Source organism: Calypte anna, chromosome 5A (genome assembly GCF_003957555.1).
Source record: "Calypte anna isolate BGI_N300 chromosome 5A, bCalAnn1_v1.p, whole genome shotgun sequence".
Classification (NCBI taxonomy): domain Eukaryota; kingdom Metazoa; phylum Chordata; class Aves; order Apodiformes; family Trochilidae; genus Calypte; species Calypte anna.
The window spans coordinates 9,446,263-9,468,243 of NC_044251.1; the positions used below are offsets into that span (position 1 = coordinate 9,446,263).

The 21,981-nt window shown below is 39.2% G+C and overlaps 1 protein-coding gene across 7 annotated transcripts in view; it reads left to right on the forward strand.

Annotated features, from left to right (window-relative positions):
* Nucleotides 1–21,981, forward strand: part of DCAF5 (DDB1 and CUL4 associated factor 5) — a 79,956-nt gene that overhangs the window by 30,103 nt on the left and 27,872 nt on the right. For all 7 annotated transcript variants that reach the window (XM_030452383.1, XM_030452385.1, XM_030452384.1 and 4 more), the window contains one exon: nucleotides 11,867–12,080. In XM_030452383.1, the coding sequence (XP_030308243.1) occupies nucleotides 11,867–12,080 (214 nt within the window). The remainder of the gene's footprint in view (nucleotides 1–11,866; nucleotides 12,081–21,981) is intronic.

Consider the following 21,981-nt stretch of genomic DNA (forward strand, 5'->3'; position numbering starts at 1 on the left):
TGTCTGTGTATAAGTCAAAATACTCAAAAAGCCCAATGATGAGTTGGAAAAAAAAATCCTTATCCACTAGGGCAAGCCTAATGTCCTTTGAATGTAAAACTTACAGCATAGTTTAAAAGCTAGCTTGATGATACAAGTTATAGTAAGCCCAAGTTAATTATCAATGTTAATGTTTTCTGTCTAAGATTTACAAAGCCAAATAGGAACATCTCAACTTCAATTTCTTTCTTGTTCTTGGCTGAAGAGTACCTGCTGTTCAGAGCCTTTTTAAGCAATCTTTTAAAACTCACATTAAATTAATATTTGTGTCTCAAAAAACACCAGTCAAGAAGGCTCTCTTAATAGACTTCAAGCTAACATCAAATTTACCTCCTGCACTAAGAATTCAGAAGCAGTGAACTCACAAGCTGTTGATAAGGAATACCTGCTGTTAAATTAAATAGCAAGCAAAATATAGAGGTAGAATTTTTCCTTGTAGTAGCTTAATTAGATTCAGGAGGATCTTGAGGAAAGACTCCTCTCAGCACCTTATGGATGTTGGGCTTTGTTCATCTTGACAATGTGTGGAGGATTTTGAAGGACGTGGCTGTATTGTGCTGTTGGTCTCTGACAGTGGGTCCTCTAAAGTCTTTGTCTTGAACAGAGCTTTTTTGCCAAGTGCTAGTTACTAGGTGTTCATCTTGTAGTAGTCCTTGTGCTGCAAGAAAACACAATCCAACTCTTAAAAAATGTGGTGTTCTAGAGTTAGCTTCTGGTCTACATCTATTGGAAATCACAGGTACTCAGTACTTCTGAAAATCCTGTTCTTGGCCTTGATTTGCTTTGCCTTACAGTTTCACTTGTTTCATTTAGTTCACAGCCTCTTAAAGACTTAATGAGTTCTGACCTTGTTTCTGTTTCAGTGCAATGGTATCCAGTGGCAAGAGGAAGATCCTGTATGTACTTATGTGACTTCTTTGTGCAGAAGGGGATGAAATATCTCTGTATTCATGATAATCTAAGGATGTAGAAGTCTTGCAGGTGGTTTACGTTGGACTGACATACTGACATGTAGGAAAAGCTTAGGTTTTTATGAACAAAGGTTCATAAGTCCTTTGTTGGTTTTGAAATAGAAGTGATAGCTGCCAGAAGTACAGGCAATTTGAGAACAGTTCTTCAAAATTTAGTTAGGTGCATATCAAATAGAACATCTTTACAAGAGAGGGCTAAGAATTACCTCTGAACAGAAGCATGGTTTATTTTGCTGGGGGGTTTCTCATTGATGGGTGGGAGTGCAAGGAAAACGGAGTAAAGGGAGACTGAGTATTTGCAGCTCTGTCTGTACCACAAGTGGTATTTATAGCCTGTTGCACAGGACTTTAGAAAACCTTTGTGGTGATTCAGAAGGTATTCTAAGGTCGTAAAACCAGCATCAGAACTGAATCCAAGTCCATAGGTTTAGGTCTCAAATAGCTGCCAATTTTAGTTTCCAGGCTCATGCCTTCAAGGTATTTGATCCTAAAGATCATACCAGAAGAGAGGCAGCAGTTATTTTCTGAGAAATGCACATACTGAGTTTTATCCTTTTAGCTTACTCTTCTGAATAGCTCACTCTAAAAAGCAGCTGTTGCTAATTTTATCTGTGTGCGATGAAGAAATCTGTTATGTTGGCTGAAATACTGAGCTTCTGGAAGTGCAAGGTTCCATCCAGTACTGTCAATGGTTGTGTTACAGTGGTTATTAGTAAGAAGGGGAGATAACCTCACAGGTTTGCTTCTGACAGTGAATTTAGTAAAGTTCAGGGGTCCTTAGGGGCTAGAACTGGTGAACTGGAAATTTTCTCAAAGTAGCATCTTTGGTTGTAATTGGTTTTTCCTTATGTTTCTTTGATAAGATCTTACATGATGTCTGCAGGAGTGAGATGGCAGGAATAGTGTGTGGATATTTTGCATTTCTGACCCTGCATGTAAAGGCAAGAAGCTCGTTATTCTAATCATTTCTAATGAGTGTGCTTTGGGATTGCCAAGGCCCGGAGCAGATGGAGGAGTCTTCTACACCACTGAATTGGCAACTACCTGTTTAAATTATTTTAGTGCAATACAAGAGTTCTGCATGTTTCTGTTTGGAAACCTTTGTCAGTCTTACTTTGAGCAGAGCACTGTATTAATGAGTGCAGGAAAACTGTGTGTATCTTGGCAACCGCTTTTGCATTGTCAAGCTTATCAGTTAATTTCTTGCCCTTCCCAGCTGAACCATGTGTTGTGAATTTTGACTAACTTAATGCTGCTGAGAGAAATTTTACTTATCTAATTTACAGTATAATGAATTTTAAGTGCTCTTAGGCACTCACTAGTATGGGACAACCACACCACCTCAAATAGTTGAAGTAACTGTTTGTCACAGTTCAGGAAATCCAGCTCATCCCACACGTGACCATCCTCCTCTGTTTTGCTTCTCTGCTACTGAGGCAGTTCAACTGATCTGTATGTCTCAACCTAGAACTTGAAGCTATCCTAACCATGTTCCACTTGACATATAACAAATATCAATCAAATATCATATCCCCACATAACATAGAACCCTTTTCCTTTTTTTTTTTCCTCAACTGTTTTTCATTATTTCTTAGAAGTTCCTTTTACTGTCATAGAAAATCAGATGATTGGAGCTGATTGGCATGGCAGCAGTGTGTGTGTGGTGGTTTTTTTGTTTGGTTTTGTTTTTTTTTTCTTTTTTCCTTTCTTTCTTTTCCTTATTGCAGCCATTAATAAATCTCCAAACTGTTTGCCAAAGGTTTAGCTGAAATCAAATGACTCTTTTAGTATTAGAAACATCTAAGGTTTTTTTCTTCCTTTCATCTCTGCCTTCTGCTTTTATTTCTGTCTTTCTAGAAGGGTGGGCAACTGAAGGAAAAAGGGGGTACCTGCAGATGAGGCCTTTTGACTTTGGGCAAAGAGGGATGGTGGTAGCCATTAAGACTTTAGTCATGCTGATGGCCTAGGCCTGTTCCTGCTGGGAAGAGCACTTTCCTCCAACTGGACTCCTTTTTTTGTGGTTGTTACTTTCAGCCAGTTGATGTTTTTTTTTTTCTTTTCTTTTTCCTTTTGAAAGAAAGAAGTCCTGTGCTAAAGTTGCAAAATATGTAAATCAGTGAATTTATTGCTTGTTATTTTTTGCTCTAAAGGAAGAGATTTATTTTTTTCTGTTGCTTGTGTGAGCACCAACAGACAGTCTAGAAATACTGAATCAAGCGTGCAGGTCTGCCCAATACTGTCAGGTATTCAAGTGTGTGAAACAGGTACTGTAGTCCCTTTTTTTCCACCTGTATGTCTTGTCTTTATTGCTGAATTAAGTAAAATAGTACCACAGGAAACACCTAAGTGACTTGAAGTACCATAATGTCACATTAGATGTACACATTCTTTATCTCAGTTGCAGTCCTGCTTTATGCCTGACTTTGTCAGATTCTCCTGACACAGACAGTTTAGCTTAGCTCTTTCTATGTTTAGGTTGATGTCCTTTGTAGCAGAATGCATTCAGGTTGGTCTGCTGATGTGCAAAATGAGATCTTTGAAAAAAAATTGTTTTCATTGACAGAATGGAAAATTTTTTAATTCTGTCTATCATCCCCATATTTGTTGATCAGATACAAAACTGAGACTTGGAGTACCTTGGTTCAAATTGTATAATAAATATATATGGTTTTAGTAATTTGGATTTTAATTCTTTGTTATTCTCAGATAGGGCTATGATGACTCTTTTGTTCAGTCTTGATTTAGTCACTTTCTCAAAACTTTATTAGTTAAAATAACACTGTCCATCGCTGCTAGTTAACCTTTCATCACATGCATGGGATTTTGTTTTATTTGAAGATTACACTTTTTCACACCTACCAGCAGCCCCCTACCAGCTCTCATTTGGTTCTTGTTGGGCACTTTAAGCTTAATCTTTTGCTCTGTGGGATTCAGCTTCTTCCCAGAAGTGGTGGTATTATTCAGGTTTATAATTTTCAAGAATATAAGTACCTTTGTGCAGTAAACAAGAAGTCAGGAAACCTGGTTTTGTTGCACAGCGATGAGTAGGTCTGTTTATTGACCTCTCTTGCCCTCAGTTTTTCCTGCCTACTTCAGCGGCCTCCTGACATTTAATCTTTTTGTTAGCTTTGAAATTCTCTAACACATAGGTCTTTGTAAAGCAAGAATTTAAGGTACAAAATATTGTCTTTTCAATGCAAATTTTAAAAGTATAAAATAGTAATCTGTTCTTCAAAAGCAGCTCTGGCTTAATGGGGTTTTGTATCCTTCTTTCTTAAGGAAATAGGTCTGTGATCATATAAGCCTAGCCCTAATCACTTTTATGTCTCATTTCAGAGAGGAGGGAATTAAATAAGGAAAGGGATTAAAAGAGATACTGTTTTTTTTCTTTAAAAAATATATAATATTTAAAAAGTATTTTTGACTGAATACAATGGAGAGAGCCTCTTAGGGCATTTACTGGTAGAACATCTGAAATGGTAGTTTGGGAAACTGGTAGAAACAACGTAATGAGACCAAAGTTGTGTATGCAGTTGCATTCAGATAGCTGTACATTATACTTTTATTCTGCTGTAGGTGACTGTGCTCTGAAAGGGGAGTTGAACTAGATGATCTTTCAAGGTTCCTTCCAGCCCCTAACTTTCTGTGATTCTGTGATACATGGACATAACATACTAGAGGCAGCAGTTTTACTGATCCAAGACTGGACTGTACTTGTGCAGAAACATCTTGGGTCTTGCCACTTACCCTGTCAAAAGAAAGGCCTACTTTCTCATTGCTGGTCTTTAATTTCAGCTTTTGTAGCTTAGGTAAATTAAAATTTCATGCAACTTTGCTTGAGAAAACATGTGAGTGTATTTTACTGGATGAGAGAACAAATCTGTGACTGATGTTACTCAACTTTCCTAATACAATACATGAATCACAGCACAGAAAGGCGTGTAGGAAAAAATGCTTCATAGGACTGCAGTATCAATCCATGACTACTTTTGCATAAACTAAGGTGTGAGGATGGATTTACTCCTCAGAGGGAGTTACATTCTCTGTAACATTCTCTGATATTTGTGTTCTGTGTACTGACTTTGGTGTGTGCTTAGTTTTGGAGCAGCTACTGTTTCTTCCTTTGGCCCAAAGGTCATCTTCCCATGCCATGCCTGGCTCCATTTACATATTCACTGTTTGGTTATCTGATGGAACCTACTCCATTGTGTTTTGCTGGCTTCAGCTGAGCAGTGTTCTCTCACAGTTTGTACTCTCTCCTACAAGGCACCGCTTCTGAACAGGCTGAATAATGGACACCAAGTGTAGAATTTAGGGATTAGGAAAGGATGAAAATTATCAGGTGATTTTAGCTAGTTTGCTTGTGGTTGCTGGACAGTTGCTCAGCTTTCTTTTAATCTGGCTAAATGTAGAAGGTGGGTTTTTGTGTATTTTACTTTGGTTTTGTTTATTTGGTTTGTTTTTCCTGCAAAATTATTTTACTGTCTACTAGATCTCATGTATTTACTCACATTTCAGTAACACCTAGATGATTCATGGATACTGACAGTAGGACACACTTGTGCCTGCTGAATCTCTGATCTTTACTGTGGGTAAGCTGAGGACAGTGATAATATTTGGGAATGGGTCTGCAATAAGACCAACACAAGCCTTGGATAGAGTTGGAGGAGGATGTGAAACATTTAAACAAATAAGGTTTTTGTTGTAATGTATAACTGTTGAATCACTCTCATGGCAGAAATAAGCTCTGAATCCTAAAAGGGCATAAGTAATACAGATGAGTGGGAGAGTTTAGTATACTTCATGCCTCCACGCTTGTCACTTTCCTCAAAGTACTGAAATTACGTATTTTTTTCCTATGAATGAAGGCAGAATAATGGAAAACAATACTTTCTTGAGAACTGCATGTGATCCCTGGTGAAGCAACGTTAGCATTCAGTGATTTAATTAAAGATCATAAGGGCCAAACCACTCAAGTCTTCCCTGTTACTGAGGTCAGGTTGGTCTGGGTACATAAATCTGGTGGTGCCCTAACAGTCTTAAGGCTCCAGATTCAAAAGTCAGTTATCAGATAAGAATCTCTCTTATTAAAAAGATTTAATATATTTTTGCCTTGCTGGCATGGTGAAGCTTCTGTTTACCTCAAAGCTTGCCATGTGTGAAAGTTTATTAATAATGCGTGATTCCTTTTATAGCAATTTTCATATTCCTGACCCTAACTGTAAAAATGAAAGGGGTGATACCTTGAACTTGCAGAATCTGCACTCTAAATTCTCTCCTTTTCCAGTCTTGGTGGATGCAGTTGATTTTGATTGTGTGTTCATTTTGAAAGGAAGCAAATATGTTTCATTTTGCTAACAATACACAGCTTTTTTATTTGGTTATTATTTGAAGTCAAAACAAAATATCCCTCATTTCCTGTCGAAGATTCTGGGGGATGTAGTTCTTGAAGAGCGTTTTTGTAAAGGTAGTGAGGTGATGACAGAAAAAAGAGGTTACTGAGAAATAATAAAATCCTGAGCATGGGTTGTGTTACCCTTTTAATATTAAGACATTGATGGATTTCCTGTGCATTTTTTAACACTTCTGAATACATATAGAGACATTTCATACACTTTGACATGACATATCTACTTTTCATATAAACTGTCTCGAGATTTCTGTGACACTTATGATCTATTTTATTTAAAAAAAGGAAGCATGTTAAGTGATCTTGTGCTTGTTTTTCTATCACTGGTTAATCTGGCTCATTCTAAGTATTTGCTCCAGACTAAATAAGAATTGTGTATATTTTACACACAGAGAATAACTTTATTCTAAATAAAAACCCAAACATTTTTCTGCAGTTTTCCAGGCCAAGATTCTGTTTGCCAAGTGCTATTCCAGTTCTTTTTGCACAGTTAGAAGTTCCTCAATTTTGTGGTTACAGAAATGCTGACACAGTTGTAGGCAATGGTGTGTATTAGTTACAAGCATTCAATTCATTTTTTCCTTTTAAGGTCATTCTTTCATTAAGTTAATTTCACACACTGCTGTTTACAATATCAAGCCTGATCTTCCTCCCATTCCTCCCTCCCTCCCTTCCTCCCTCCCTCCCCCTCATAAATGATGCTTATTTCCAAACTGGCTGTTCTGCAATTCATTGTCAATAGTTTTATTTATTCAATAGTTTTATTTAATGGTTTTATTTAATGCTGTTAAGCATGCTGCTTTTATTCCTATCAAGACACTGACCTTCTCTCAGTTTTAATGGCCACTGTGTGTTGCCAAACTAACTTGTAAATGGCCTAGGTTAAGCTTATGTTACCAGTCAGGCAGTCAGCTTTTCAAAACAAGATTAAAAAACTTCTTTGGAAAAAGGGAGAGAGGAGGAGATGGAAAAGCATGTTTCAGGTATAGACTTTTACTGCAAATTCTGAGTGTAGTGAGACTTCTTCCCTCACCCCACTAGCTGCCAGTAGAAATGGATTTATTTGCATTAGTGGTGCTACTTTTGGATTGAAAGCCTTCCATTGTTTGGCCGAGCTGGTATTTTGTTAACACTTGAGTGCTGCTTGTGTAGCTTATCCAGCTATGGAAATTACTGTATTGCACATAACTGTCCATTTTTGCTCTCCTCAGCCTCCCTCTAGCTCCAGTGTGTGTTTGGATTGCAATGTTCCCTCTGCTCAGTAAATATTTCTCTTCATTATACAAGAGGACTTTTTAAAAAACTCAGAAGTGCATGTGTCTCTCTTCCAGAGATGTCAGGCAACATCAGCATTCCACAGCTGGCTGGGTAAGCCAAATTTGGAAGCAGACTAAATCCCAGAGTAGTCTGGGTCTGGATTCATAAAGATAATGTCTCTGGCAGAAGGGGCACCCATCTTGTTCAGAGATGCCCTTTTAGGAATGTCTTCAGATTTCTCACAAGCTGTCATCATCTGTATCTTCAACTGGGGAGTCTGATGCATCCATAGACTTTTTAGTAACTGCAAGAAGGTGTTGCCTCTGAAATTCCTTTGCTGGAACATGTAAAAAGGAGCAGACCTAAGGAGCAGTTCTAACATGACCAACATATCCAAGCATGTCTACATTGTCCCACATAATCCTGTGTGAAAAAATCTGAAAGTTACACTGACTAAAGGTGCAGAGCAGCACCATGATGCAACTGTGAAAGTGGAGATAGGGTTTTGAACGTTAAACATTCTTAAACACATATCTCTCCCCTTCTTCTTCCCTATCTATCCACTCCATAAAAAACAAAACAAACAAACAAAAAAGCCCAGCAAAAGCTCTGGTTCTGCTTAGTTAGAAGATCTTTCAAGCTTCTTGATTCAAACATCCTCTTTAGTCTGAGTATTAGTACTGCTTTAATACTGTAAAAAAATGACATCCTCAAGCTTCTTTCTTGGAGATGGCTGCTTTTTTCCTGCAATTTTGATGGACATGGAATGTTGTAGAAGACATCTTGGGCAAGTTCTGTTTTTTTCCCAAAGCCAGCACGGTTCTGTAATCAACTAAACTTTATAATGAGAGATACTGAAGTCTTGGAGTTCCTCGTTGGTACCATGGGCACTGCCTGCAGAGCTGGCAGAGGAAGAGAGTTTCCTCAAATCCTTTGTGACTGTTATTCTAGGTTCCCACTTCTTCCATCAAGACAGAGCCAGGAGCTGTGGTCCTTCCATACCTCCCCCTGCACCCATCACACTGATGTCTGTCTCTGATATCCTCTCAGAGGAGCAGAGGCAGAGCAAGCATTTCTTCTCTGTGTGGGTCAGGAAATGGATGTTGGTGGGATTTTAGTGACAGTTTGTCTCTATTTGTCCTCACCTAAATACCTGTTGCCTCTTTCCATAGCTTATTAAAGGAAAACACTGCCATTAATTTAACAAATCCTTTCAAAGAGACAGTGAGGAAGAAAACAGGACACAGGAGGGGGGCTAAAACAGAAATCCCCTGTCTTGTAAGCAAAATCTTGTGCTTGGAGCTGTAGAGGCTGATTTTTTGGGGACCAAGTTGAGGCAAGTGGGAGAAATCATCAGCATGTTGTTCTTTTAAATGAATGGCAAGTGGCTGTTTTAGCATTTCTTCATCAATCAAACTTAGCCCACTGCCTATTTTATTAGTGTGGGGGCTGGGTTTGCTTGTTTTTTGGTTTTGTTGTTGTTGTTTTGGTTTTTTTTTCTTTTTCCATTCATTTTTCCATTTTTCCATATATTCAAGAAACTGCAGCACAAATTGTGTTTCCATTACATGTGTGGCTGTATTGTTCAGTGTGATGGTATAAGATAGGCAAAATTTTGAGGGTTCTTCACTATGCAGCTCCTTAATTCTAGACTTCTTATATGAGTATATGATCATAACTTCTGAAGTCCCAGTCTTTCTTATTTAATTTAATTTCTGAAGTAAGATATTCTTGTAGAGTTTTGTTATTCTGAAGCACAATACAGAATTCAATTCCAAGAGGTGTTTTCTTTGATAGCTTTGACTCCTACAGGAACTTAATGAAAACATCTATGTAGAATGGAAGCTCGTTTAGTATTACGCTACAATTACTATAAAATCTCAAAATATTTCATGCAGGGCATAATAATTGTAACCATGGGAACTCTGGAGATCTGAAAGCTTGGGGCATCTGGCTTGCTTACTTGTAGACATGAGGGAAATCCAGGTTGCAGTTTGGATTGAGGAGAAGGACTTTGTCCTGGTGCAGTGGTGACCACACCTTAATATTGTCTGGTGGCTGCATACGTGTCATGGTGTTCTTATCCATGGTGGAGAACTTGAGCATCTTTGTGGAAAAATTGACCTTTCTTAGCAAAACAAATCAGGGTTTATTTCTTCTGTGGTTTATGGGTTGGAGTTTTGATTGCTTTTTGTTTGGAGCCAGGACAGAGCCAATTTTCTTTCTAGTAACTTTACTTTTCAATTAAGTCTCTTCTAACTAACTGCACATGCTGAAGTTAACAGCAAGTGGAAACTTCCAGAGAAAAAAATCTTTGGCTTATGCAAACCTGTCAGGAGGAGGGGGAGGGGAAGTAATGTGTGTTTTGGGGCTTTTTTTGGCCTGTTTTTTTTGTTTGGGTTGTTTATTTCGTGGGGTTTTTGGTTGTTTTTTATGGTGTTTGAGTATTTTGAGCTAGCTGCATACTTCATTGACCTTGAGGAACAGAAACTAGGGCTAATGAAGGGGATTCCAAATCTCTGTATCTAAGGTTACAGTTTCAAGTATTAAAATTTTTAATATTTTTATTAACAACCATAAATACAATTAAGATAATTTCAGTGGCTTTGTTTAGGAGGAGGAGAACACACATATGTGAGAGAGCAGGACTCTGCACTGATAAAGTTATTCAGACCTTTTGTGCTTAGCTTGAAGCTCTTACTAGTTGCCTTTGTGTATGTGACTTTTGGTTTCTTCGTGGCACCCTGGCTTTGAGTGTTCAGTTCACAAAATGCTCATGTGTGAGAGCAGTGTTTTTCTAGTGCTTTCATTATGTGGAGTCCTCTATTTTGTTTCTGGTTCTGTTTAACTCTGGCTTAGGAACAATAGTTTTTTACCTTTACAGTATCTCGTGTAATGATGCATGCTTCAACCTGCATGGAATGTGGCTTCCCATCCATGTGCAGTGACTCATGTTTCACAAACGCTAGAGCAGAGTGCTACATCAGAAAGTATAATGCATTAGAAGAATAAATTTCCCTTTAGAATCTGCACATTCTGGGCTGGCATGCCTTGTCTGGTCTAGAAGGTGCATAAAAGTCTCAGCTCTTAAGAGGTTAGATAGGGATTGCTCAAAAGCTGTTGACAGAAGTCGAGCTATGGTACTGCTTAAGGAGGTTTCAGTGATCACTGAACAAAAAAAAAATTATGAAATGGCTTCCTTCTTTGTCTCCCTTTTCATACACATGATCATTTCTAGTACAGGGATTGAATTAAGCATTAAAAAAAAACCCAAACAAACAGAAAAGTCCATACAATGCAAACTGAATGTCAGGTGTACTTTGATTATCTGCAGTTTCCTGGATAGAAAAAATTCCATGTTTTGTTATCGTTTTAAAGACAGAGTCTGGAAAATTTCATCCCTTTGGTTTTTTCTCATATATGCCAATAAGGACTGATACAAATACTCCAGCTCTCATCATACAACCTTATATGGAGCAAGGAAGGGAGCTAATTGAACCATATGAGAGTTTTAGCCAATAATGTCATGTGGTAGTGTAATGGTCTTGCCTACTTGGCAATATTTTAGATGAAGCAAGTTTGAGATGAGCTAAGTGACTTATTTTAGCATTTGCTGCAAGAAGTTTTTAATAAGATGATCTTTCATTTAAGACAGCTGGGAAGTGATTGTAGAATTCAAACATTTTCTGATGCCCTGTAGAAATGTAAATAAAAATGGAAGTGAGATAATAGTCAGAGTATCTACAGTCAGAGAAAATGCCATCCAGTGCCAGAGCAGAGGAAAAAAACTGTTCGGGCTGGCTGGATTTAGGAACCAGCTGAACAAAAACTGCTGAATGCTGGCAGGGGTGGTTCAAATGCAGCAACCCTAGAAGTACAAGAACAGACTTAAGGCAAGGGCTACTCTGTGTGACTTTGCTCCTATTCAGGGAATGTAGTTGTTTACAAAACTACTCAGTCTTTAACTTTACTCTTATGAAAACATTAATGGCTTAGCATTTTGATAGTTTGTCATCCAACTTGAATCAAGTTTTTTCAGGAATTGATGCTTGCAAGCAGAAACTAAGTGAGATTATAGTTTACTGTGCTTGTTTGTTTGAAACAACTCGATAAGGTAAAAAATAGAGTTCTTTCTTTAAAAAGTTCATATGTGCAGCCCATCTCAGTTGTTTCCTCTGTCTTTTCCCAGTTCACTGCTCCGCTATGGTGGAAATCTCTCCCTTCAGAGTGCCATGAGTGTCCGGTTCAACAGCAATGGGACCCAGCTGCTGGCACTGCGGCGGCGACTTCCCCCAGTCCTCTATGACATCCACTGCCGCCTCCCCGTCTTCCAGTTTGACAACCAAGGGTACTTCAATTCATGTACCATGAAAAGCTGCTGTTTTGCAGGTGATCGTGATCAGGTAATAACTGAGCAATGCTGGCCTGAGTTTCCAGAGTTTCTATGAGTGTTTGAAGACACCTCTTTAAGTTGTTTGGTTTTTATTCTGATTTGGGAGATAAAACTGGAGGCAGAACTGTAGCAAGACAAACCTCTTTTAGGGCGCAGCACTTCAAGGTCCAACCAGGTGTTCCAGCAGAGACTCACAAATAGTGCTCTGAGCCTATAGCCCTCAGGGTTGACCAGCCTTGATCAGTGCTATTGCTCCAAGAGCAGCTAATCTCTCTGCTGGCTTGCTCAGGACTGAGCTGAGCCTGTGAGTTTGAGCCTCACCTTTTATTGGCCCCCTAATCCTGCTCATGTGCAGTGGGGGCCCTGCCCTAATCAGGCACAGGTGGGCTTAACACAAGCTCATGCCCACTGCCTGGCAATTAGTGGTACCTGGTTGCCTCATTTCACTACACAGAACAGGTGTAGGCTTACTTCAGAACTGTTTTGCAACAATGTGAAAGAACAAAAACATGTACTAAAGCACATGATAAATTTTACCTCACACCTGATGAAATGTAATACTTATTTAGAAGGTGATATTCACAAGGAAAGTATTTGCAGAGGCTTTTTAGGTCCTATTAATCTGATTTTAGACTTATGAGTAGACAATATTGTCTACATATGATGAGGAAGCATCTTCCTTTAATTTCAGTATCACCACTGACTGCATTAGAGGCAAACCAACAAAAAATAAATGTTGTAGATTTATAGTTATTCATTCTTACTTCAAGTTATAATGTTTCTCCTTTAATACTTTACTATTGGATCAGTCTTTATAGTTCAGTATTCTGTAAGTGTTGATGGTGGGTGATTAGGAAGGAATAGTTCATTGTTTGATTGAGGCAGCACTTTGTCCCTGCTACTGATCACAAAGAAACAGGCCACAAACATGAAGTGACTAACCAACAGTTTGTATGGTTCTAGAGCTGGATATTGTCTTTGGACAGCTGTATTTAGACACCATTGAAAGACAAATAGTTTTTAGGTTGGTGTGGGGGTTTTTGGGGGTTTTTTTGGTTTTGTTTTTTTGGGTTTTTTTGTTTTTTTTTTTTCAAGCCACGATCATATAGAATTAAGATTGGATAGTTTCTTTGATGTCATGTATGAAATTCCTGCAGTCAGAATTTGGTTGTTAAATTCTATTGCTACTGCTGCAGGAGGCAGAGTTGAGCTTCTTTCAGATTGCAAGTAGAAAATATATTTACATCACTGAACCTGAGCAGTGTTTCTGATTTTTACATATTTTTTTTTGAAGGAGTAGAAAATGCAATAATGAAACCATCTTAAAAAATTGTGGCTTACCATAAAGTATGGGCATACACGTGTATTATTTAAGAAAACTGCTGATGATTTGTAGTCCATTATTTAGTCAGCCTGAAGATGACACTCTCTTCTGTTCTGGAAGTCAGAGTAGACCTGTGTACACTCTGCCAGATAGTTTAGCTTCTTATCTGTTACCAAAGATCTAGATAAGAGCCTTAGTGTCTGTCATGCTTTCCAAGCCATTTTCTTATGGGTGTGATGCTATTTCAATGGGAAGAATATGGCTGTTCTATAACAGGTTGATGCAATAGTTCAGAGGCCTAAATTTTTTAAAAACTTGATAGTCTTTTGGTTTGACAGACTTTCTGTTCGGGTAAGTAGTAGCACATAATGCAACTAACCAGTCAGAAATCTAGATCAAAAGCCATTTATATCCCCATATAAGTGCTATAAGAAGCTAATAGAGAAGATGAAGACAGAATGTTAGACAGATGTGGAATATGACATTTTAGATAGCTGCTTGTACCCATCTTTTAACTGGAAGAAAAAGGATAATGAATCACAGAAAATGCCAGCACATGGTCCAGCTGTGTATGTCTGTCCATTAGTGCTCAAATTCAGCTAAGATTGACAATACTGTGGGTAGTCCTTAGGGACTGCCTTTTACAGAGAACCCAACTCCAGTTCCAGGTGTATCTAGAAAAGGAGATTAGAGCTGGTACCTATTGTAAGATACACAAGATGAATTAAAAAATTACAATGTTTCTTAATATTTTCCTTACTAGACAACTACTATGCTTTTGGCTTTTGATGATTCTTTGAGGTATAAAATAATGTAAACAAGATTCCCCGTGCAAATTGGAATTCACCAAAAAAAAGAAATCTGTTTTCAATTGACTCTGATTCCAGCCTCCTTTCCCATTTAATTTTGCTGTCCTTTGCCCTCTTATAGAATGTCTTATTTGAGATCCAAGCGAAGTGAGCTTCATGGAATTCCTTGCTTTGGTTTCCTTGTAGGATCAAAACATTGGGCTAAGGCTCATTTGAAGGGATCTAAGGATAAGGAAGTTGTGTTGAAATTATGAATGGCACTTGTGACAGGAAGGATTCCAGAAATACTCTCTCATTGTGCTCCTGATTTTCTCTATCTTCAATTGTTCTTTTAATCTTTATTAAACTGAGGACTCAGTCCTTTTTTCCTCTTTTAAGCTGTTTTCAATAGCTAGGGTTTAATACTTCATACAGAGCCTAGTAATTCGAAATAGTTCAAAAACTATTATGTGTTGTCTGCACAGTTAACTTATCTGATAAAGCCACATTTTGATTCTGTCTTTTATCCCTATCAAGAAGGTACTATCTTTAAGTCATCAGTGCTTAGAATGTAATTGCAAACAAACAACAAAAAAGCCAGCCAAACAACAAAAAAAAAGTGAGCAGCTGAAAAGAGGAGACCTTTCTTATCCAGAAGAGGTGATGCCAGACTTTTCACTGATCCAACTTCCTACCTTGGCAGAAGCATTTTTCTTCTTTTGCTGTGTTAATAACTGATATTGACTCTCAGAGGGCTCTGGCAAGCATTTGAATGTTTGATTCACAGGAAGGGATCAGAGGCTGGGTTAAAGATGTAGAGATGGCACTCAGTGCTGTGAGACTCAGCTCCTCACAGAACTACAGCATTTACTAATGATTTTGTGAAGCTTGTACATGGAAAATGGATTACTCACAGAATCTTTCTTTTTTAAAAATCCACAATTGTTAGTATCCAATATAAAATTGGAAATTTGCTGTAATGTGGTGAAAATCCAACATAGAAGGTAAATAACACTATGTTATAAATATATAAATAACACCATAACAGAACTGTTGAGTTCTAGTATGGCAAAACCAAACTGCAAAATTCTAAGCACATAATAGAGAAGCTCTTTTAGAGATCACCCCTATATCTGAAGAAATGAAATATTGAAGTTCTCATAACTATCAAACATACTATCCTTACTTTGACAAGGTACATGTGTTAAATTCATAGAATTTCTTTGCACAAATTGCACTATTTGGGGAACAGTTTGAGTGGCTTGTCTGTTTATGGCAGTCAGGCTCTGTATGCTGATCTTTTCTCACTGTTGTCTTTTTCTTGCCAGTAGATTGTGACAGGTACTCAACAGGGCTTGGATCTTGAACTCTTGAGTTCAAGGAGGGTCCTCTAGAAGGGAGCCTGCTACCAGCAGGTGTACAGGGATCTGCATGCCAGCTCATTTCACTGGTGTCAGGGATGCAAACAGATTGAGACCTCTTATCAAGGAATGAGATACCTTTAATGCTTCAAGCAACAAAATTCAGATTCAACTGTTAACCCAAATTTTTTTTCTTTTTTTAAAGTTTAAAAGAGCACATTTTGAAGTACTTAGATAGTTTTGAGTTGTTGTAGATATTTTGGATGTGTGGGTTTTGCCACAAGCTAAGTGATACGAATATTGGAGGATGAACAGCTTTATTTCTTTTTGTCCTTGCAAACTTGTTTTCCTCCAAAAGCACTGTTGTCCTAGTGAACCTGATTTGAAAATCAGCAAACAGTATATACAGTAATTTTCCCTGGAAATGCTGCAGTTAGATTCTTCATGTTTCTTGCAGCTGCCAAAGTTTGAGAAGCAATGTTTAAATGGTGGGGTTTTTGCATCCATTTATAATTGCTTTAATTTACTCCTCAGATCTCTTGGCTTTTGTTCATGTCATGAGTGTAATGACCTCATTCTCATGCCACCAATTTTTTTGTTCTTTGTAGGAGTGCTCTGATGTTGATAGATAAACATGTTCAAAACTGTATTCCATTTGCATTAACCAGGAGCTCACTTGAGTCATACATCTGTGGAAGGGAGGAAGAATAAGATAGGCTAGATAACCTGCTCCCTTTCTTGGCTATAGAGGTATATACGAGAGGATTATCCTGCTGGTACAGGCATCCAGGATCAGAATTTTAAAGGCAGTTGATTTATGCCCATTTCTCCCACTGGCTTTACCTTAGTGTGCATAAGTTTTTGTTTACATATAAGTCATAAAATGTGTGAGAATCTCAAGTTATGAGGGAGTACTGTGGGAATTGCCATTCTTCTAGTCAGCATTAGAATTTGGGAAATACTAAGAACTTTTAGTTGCTAGACCACTATGGAAAGCATCTTCTTAGGCTTGGGGATATGGGAAGTATTACAGGGCTTCAGGTACCCAAATGCATTTTAAGCCTAAGAGCCTCAGAGGCCACCATGATGGGCAGCAGCAAAAAAAGTCCCACAAAAAAGTACAAAACACAAAGCTCCCTCCAAACTGGAGCCAGACCAAAAGCTTTTCTTGCTCAAGAATTGTTGCCTCTGTCTACGTTCATGGCTCAATTCTATCAGCTCATTCCTTTTTTTCACTGTGTGTATAATGTGGGGCTCTGTAGCTCTTGTAGCTGTAACAGCAACTGCTTACTGCCTGCCTTGAAAAGATGGGGAGAAATAACTTCTACCCTCTGAATCAAACAAAAGGTGTCTTGACTCTGGCATGTCCTCAGACATTACATCACCACTCAGCATTTTCTGTTGACATTACACTGGTATAGGAGAGTTTCAGGAATGCACCACTCAGGGTACTGCAGGCTGCTCCAGCTCCCTATAAAGTTACAACCTTCATTATGTTGAAGTCAGTGTGCTGTGTAGTCCTGGTTAGGAACAACTCGGTCTGTAGCAGGATTATTACATGTATGTAAGCCTTCCAAGAACAGGATTAGCTGTGTAGGTGCCGGGACTCTTATAAAGTTTTGCGTTGCCTTTGTAAAGAAATAAAACTTTTCTTCTATGTTCTTTGTGTTATCTAACTTAAAGGCCGTTTATGTCAGGAAATTGTACTTATCATTGTCTAGCTTTAAAAAACAAAAAGCAGGAAGAGAATTACTCATCCAAGAAATATATTGTGAGTTTCCTGTGCATAAAAGAATTCTTAATGAATAGTAGCTTACTGCAGTCAGTGTTTCCTAATATATGAAAAGCTGTTTTGCTTGGGTGAAAAGAAAATTGATTTTTTATCCTGTCTTAAATTGGCTTCTTCCAAGAATTACTGATGAGGTTGCATTTTGGTTTTGACTTTAAATGGCAGTTTAAATCCCAGCCAAATGGATAACACTGCATACATATAAAATCATAGAATCACCAAATCATAGAATAATTTGGGTTGGAAGGGACCCAGTCCAAGCCCCCTGCAGTAATCAGAAACATCCTCAACTAAATCAGGTTGCTCAGAGCCTCGTCAAGCCTAACTTTAATATCTTCAGGGATGAGGCCTCAACCACCTCCCTGGGTAACCTGTTCCATTTTTCCAGTACCATCATGGTACAGAACTTTTTCCTAACACCTAATCTAGATCTACTCTTCTCTAATTTAAAACCATTGCACCTCATCCTATCACTCCAGGACCTTGCAAACAGTCCCTCTCCAGCCTTCCTGTAGGCCCCCTTCCAAGGTCACTCTTAGGTGTCCCTGAAGCCTTCTCTTCTCCAGGCTGAACAACCCCAGCTCCCTCAGCCTGTCTTCATAGGAGAGGTGTTTCAGCCCCCTGGTCATTTCTGTGGCACTCCCATTCAGGGAGGGCCCGCTCCATTAGGTCCATGTCCTTCCTGTATTGAGGGCTCCACAGCTGGATGCAGTACTCCAGGTGAGAGAAAAGTGGCAGAATCACCTCTCTTGAGCTGCTGGCCACACTCCTTTTGATGCAGCTCAGGATACAATTGACCTTCTTGGCTGCCTGTATGCGTTGTTGGCTCATGTCCAGCTCTTCATTCACCAGCACCCCCAAGTCCTTTTCTGCAGGGCTGCTTTCTAACACCTCATCCCCCATCCTGTACTGATAGCACAGGTTGTTCTGTCCCACGTGCAGAACCCTGCACTTGGTCTTGTTGAATCTCGTGACATTCACCTGGGCCCACCTCTCCAGTTTGTCCAGGTCCTTCTGTATGACATCCCATCCCTCTGGCTTATCAACAGCACCACTCAGCTTGGTGTAACCTGCAAACTTGCTGATGGTGCACTCAATCCCACTATCTATATTGTTGATAAAAATATTGAACAGTACAGGTCCCAGTAGAAACCTGTGAGGAACACCACTTGTCACTGGTCTCCATCTGGACTTTGAGCCATTGAATACTACCTTCTGAATGCAACCATCTAGTCTATTCCTTATCCACAGAACAGTCCACCCATCAAATCCATATCTCTCCAACTAGGTGAGTAGGATGTTGTGGGGGACCATGTCAAAGGCCTTGCAAAAGTCCAAATAGATGACATCCATAGATCATCCCTAATGTAGTTACCCTATCATAGAAAGCCACTGGTTTTGTCAGGCAGGATTTGCCCCTAGTGAAATCATGCTGACTTTCTTGGATCACCTTCCTGTCTTCCATGTGCTCTATCAGAGACCTTCTAAGAGAATTTGCTCCATGATCTTCCCAAGCACAGAGGTGAGGCTGACAGGTTGGTAGTTCCCAGGGTCCTCCTTACTACCCTTTTCAAAAATGGGTATAAAGTGTCACTTCCTCCAGCCACCAGCGACTTCACCTGACTGCCGTGACTTCAGATATCACAGAGGATGGCTTGGCAACTACAACAACCAGTTCCCTCAGGACTTTGGGATGCATTTCATCATCTCCCATAGACATATATATGTTCAGGTGTCTCGTGGTCATGAACCTGATCTTCACATGCAGTGCGAGGGACTCCACCACCCTGGGCCCCTCTTTGTTGTTTTTTAACTTGGGTGGTGCTGGGAGAGTGATTGCCAGTGAAGACTGAGGGGAAAAAAAAAGTTAAGAACCTCAGCCATGTCTTCATCTGTTGTTACTAGTTCACCAGACTTGCTCTTCAGGGGGTGTGTGTTTTCTTTAACCTTCTTTTTTCCACTGATGTACCTGCAGAATCCCTTCTTGTTCTTCTTCACATCCCTTGCCAAGTTCAGCTACAACTGTGCCCTTTCCTTCTTGGCCTCATCCCCACAGAGTCGGGCAGCGTCTCTGTACTCTTCCAAAGATACCTTTCTCTGCTTCCACTGCCTGTGCAGTTCCCTCTTGCCTTTTAGCTTGACCAGCAGGTCATGGCTCAGCCATTCCAGTTTCTTCCCTGCCTTGTTAGACTTCTTACACCTGGGGATCAAGATCTCTTGGATTCTAACAAGGGCTTCCTTAAAGATATGCCTGCTCTGTGTAAAATACATACATGAATAATTTATCTATGAAATTATATAATTGTTTCTTCCTCATGAGTTTTGGTAATAGAGATGGAAGCATCATACTGAAAATAGCTCTTCAGGGTTAGGGTCTTGACAGAAGGGGCTGTGAGTTTTCTTTAATCCTTCTTATTCAGATCACTTCTTCCCTAGGGCATCCTGCCTGCTCCATTTCTTGTCCACCTTTTCTGCATTCTGTAAGCCCTTGGGGGAGGTTTTTAGACCTCTGGATAGTGAAGCATTAGCCCAGTGGGACCCATACTGTAGCTAAATTTGGGTGGAGTGGAACCCTGACTCAAGAGACTGAGGTTTGCAGGCTTCATGTTTCTCACAGGTGTATCACAGTAGATCTCCAGTTAAGTGGAATCCCTCTCTGGACTGGTGAGAGGGAAGGGAAAGGAGAATGAGTAGGAATGCACTGCTAAAAGTGAAGCACAATGAGTACTGCACTGACAGTGTTTTGTGTTGAGCTGTTAAAACTAGGCCTAGTCTAGGTACTGACAAAGCAGGTATGAATTCTGGAGAATTCTGACTAACAAAATATTTGATTTAATGTGTATTTGAAAAAGTGAAGTAGTAGGTGGCTGAAGACTTGGGGTACATGCAGTTTCAGCCATGTACAAAAGGGTACCCTTCATAAGTTCAGATAAACTTGTTGCTTTCTTTGAAATGTAATAGGAATATTTTCCTGCCATAGACATCCACAATAAGGGTTTCTAAGTTGCTTTTGTTAGTGAATAAAATTGTCATTACAGCCTTCCTGCATAGCAAAAAGGCAGCTGTAAAAATGTTGATGGATTGTTTCTGAAGATGCTTCAGTAGGTATTTAAAACTGCCCCACACAGTTGGCTGCTTATATGATTAGGGATTTAGGGAGTGGGAATTCAAGTTTTTGGCTTTGAATTTTATGTACTGGGAGCAATTTGTCTTTCTCCAGTCTGCTGTGTCACAGGTTTTCTTTTTCCAGTTCACAGGATAGGCATGCCTCTTACTGAGGAACAGAGTTTCTGTTGTAAAATCTTTTGGACATACCTGCTTGATTTTACATTTCAGCCTGGGAATGTTTTGGCTCTTTTACTGTGCTAGTTTCAGCCTTCCTGAAAAATAGTCTCAACCAGTGCCTATTGCAAGCTACTGTCCTGGCTAGTATGAAAATGGATGGCTGTTTTCAAAGAAAACATGTTTCTTAATACCACAGTGTGTGAGCCCTAGCTGTAGAGTACTTTCCAAATTCTATAGATGTTGCTCAAAAGATATCATTTCTGCTCCAGAATTTATTACAAAGCAGAAGATAAAAGAACATACAGGTATCCTTTCTTGTAGGTAAATTGTTTCCTTAACCAAAAGTTTTCCAAAAGACATTTCAGAAATAACTTTCCCAATTGTGTCTCTTCTTTAGACTTTGTCATTGAGAGACAGCAATGAGAGGTTAATAGATGGCATAGGTGACTGCTCTTTACCTCTTCCCAACCCTACACTCTGCTTAGCTGTCTTGGTGGGAGGAATGTCATGACATTCTTCTGAAGGAAGAGCCAGCCACTCTGCCTAAGGGTACAAAAAGGAAGTATGCCATTGAGAGGGGAGGTCCTGTACTTTGCCAGGGCTTTATTGGCATCCTCCTGACCCCTAGAGAAGCTGGCTGAAATACATAAATGGGAAGAAATATATTGAATGATTGATTTTTATTTTTATGGAATTTTACTGTTCCTAGCTACTGAACCACACCACCACAGTGTCACAAGCACTGATGTTGGCACAAGAGATGTAGGTGAGAGCATACCTGTAGAGGAAGTCAGCAGATGATCTTTAAAACAGACTCAACACTAAATGATGTTCAAATTGCAAACCAAGTAGCAATCATTTTTTAAAAATTAATAAAATGGCAGGGAAATTCTCATTTATAAGGAAGATGTTTAGACAAGTGTTGGCATCACAGAAGGCCCAGACACACCCTTAACAAAAAATTATTTCCTTCTGTCTAACATTTTTCATCTAAAATGTGCAAAGTATGGGGAGTCCTGTGTTGATGGTTGTGATATTTTTAATATACACATAAAAGCACACAAAAATACATATGCATATGAGGTGACCTTTGTTACTTTTTCCTTTTGTTTATAGCTTGCTTTCTTATCCCCTTTGAAATAGTGAGAAGCTGATTATGGTGCTTTCATTAGAATTTTGTTGCGTTCAAGGATGAGTCCTCATTTGGCTTTCCTGATGCTTAGTAGGAATGTGTGATTATAGGACTCCTTTGCCTTCAGTGGCTACTTTCAGGATCTCTGTTTCTCTTCCGTGTGGCTGCCTGTTTGTAAAAGAGTATTTGCAGGTAGTCCATCATTCTGAGTCCCTCAGATCCTCTGTCAAAT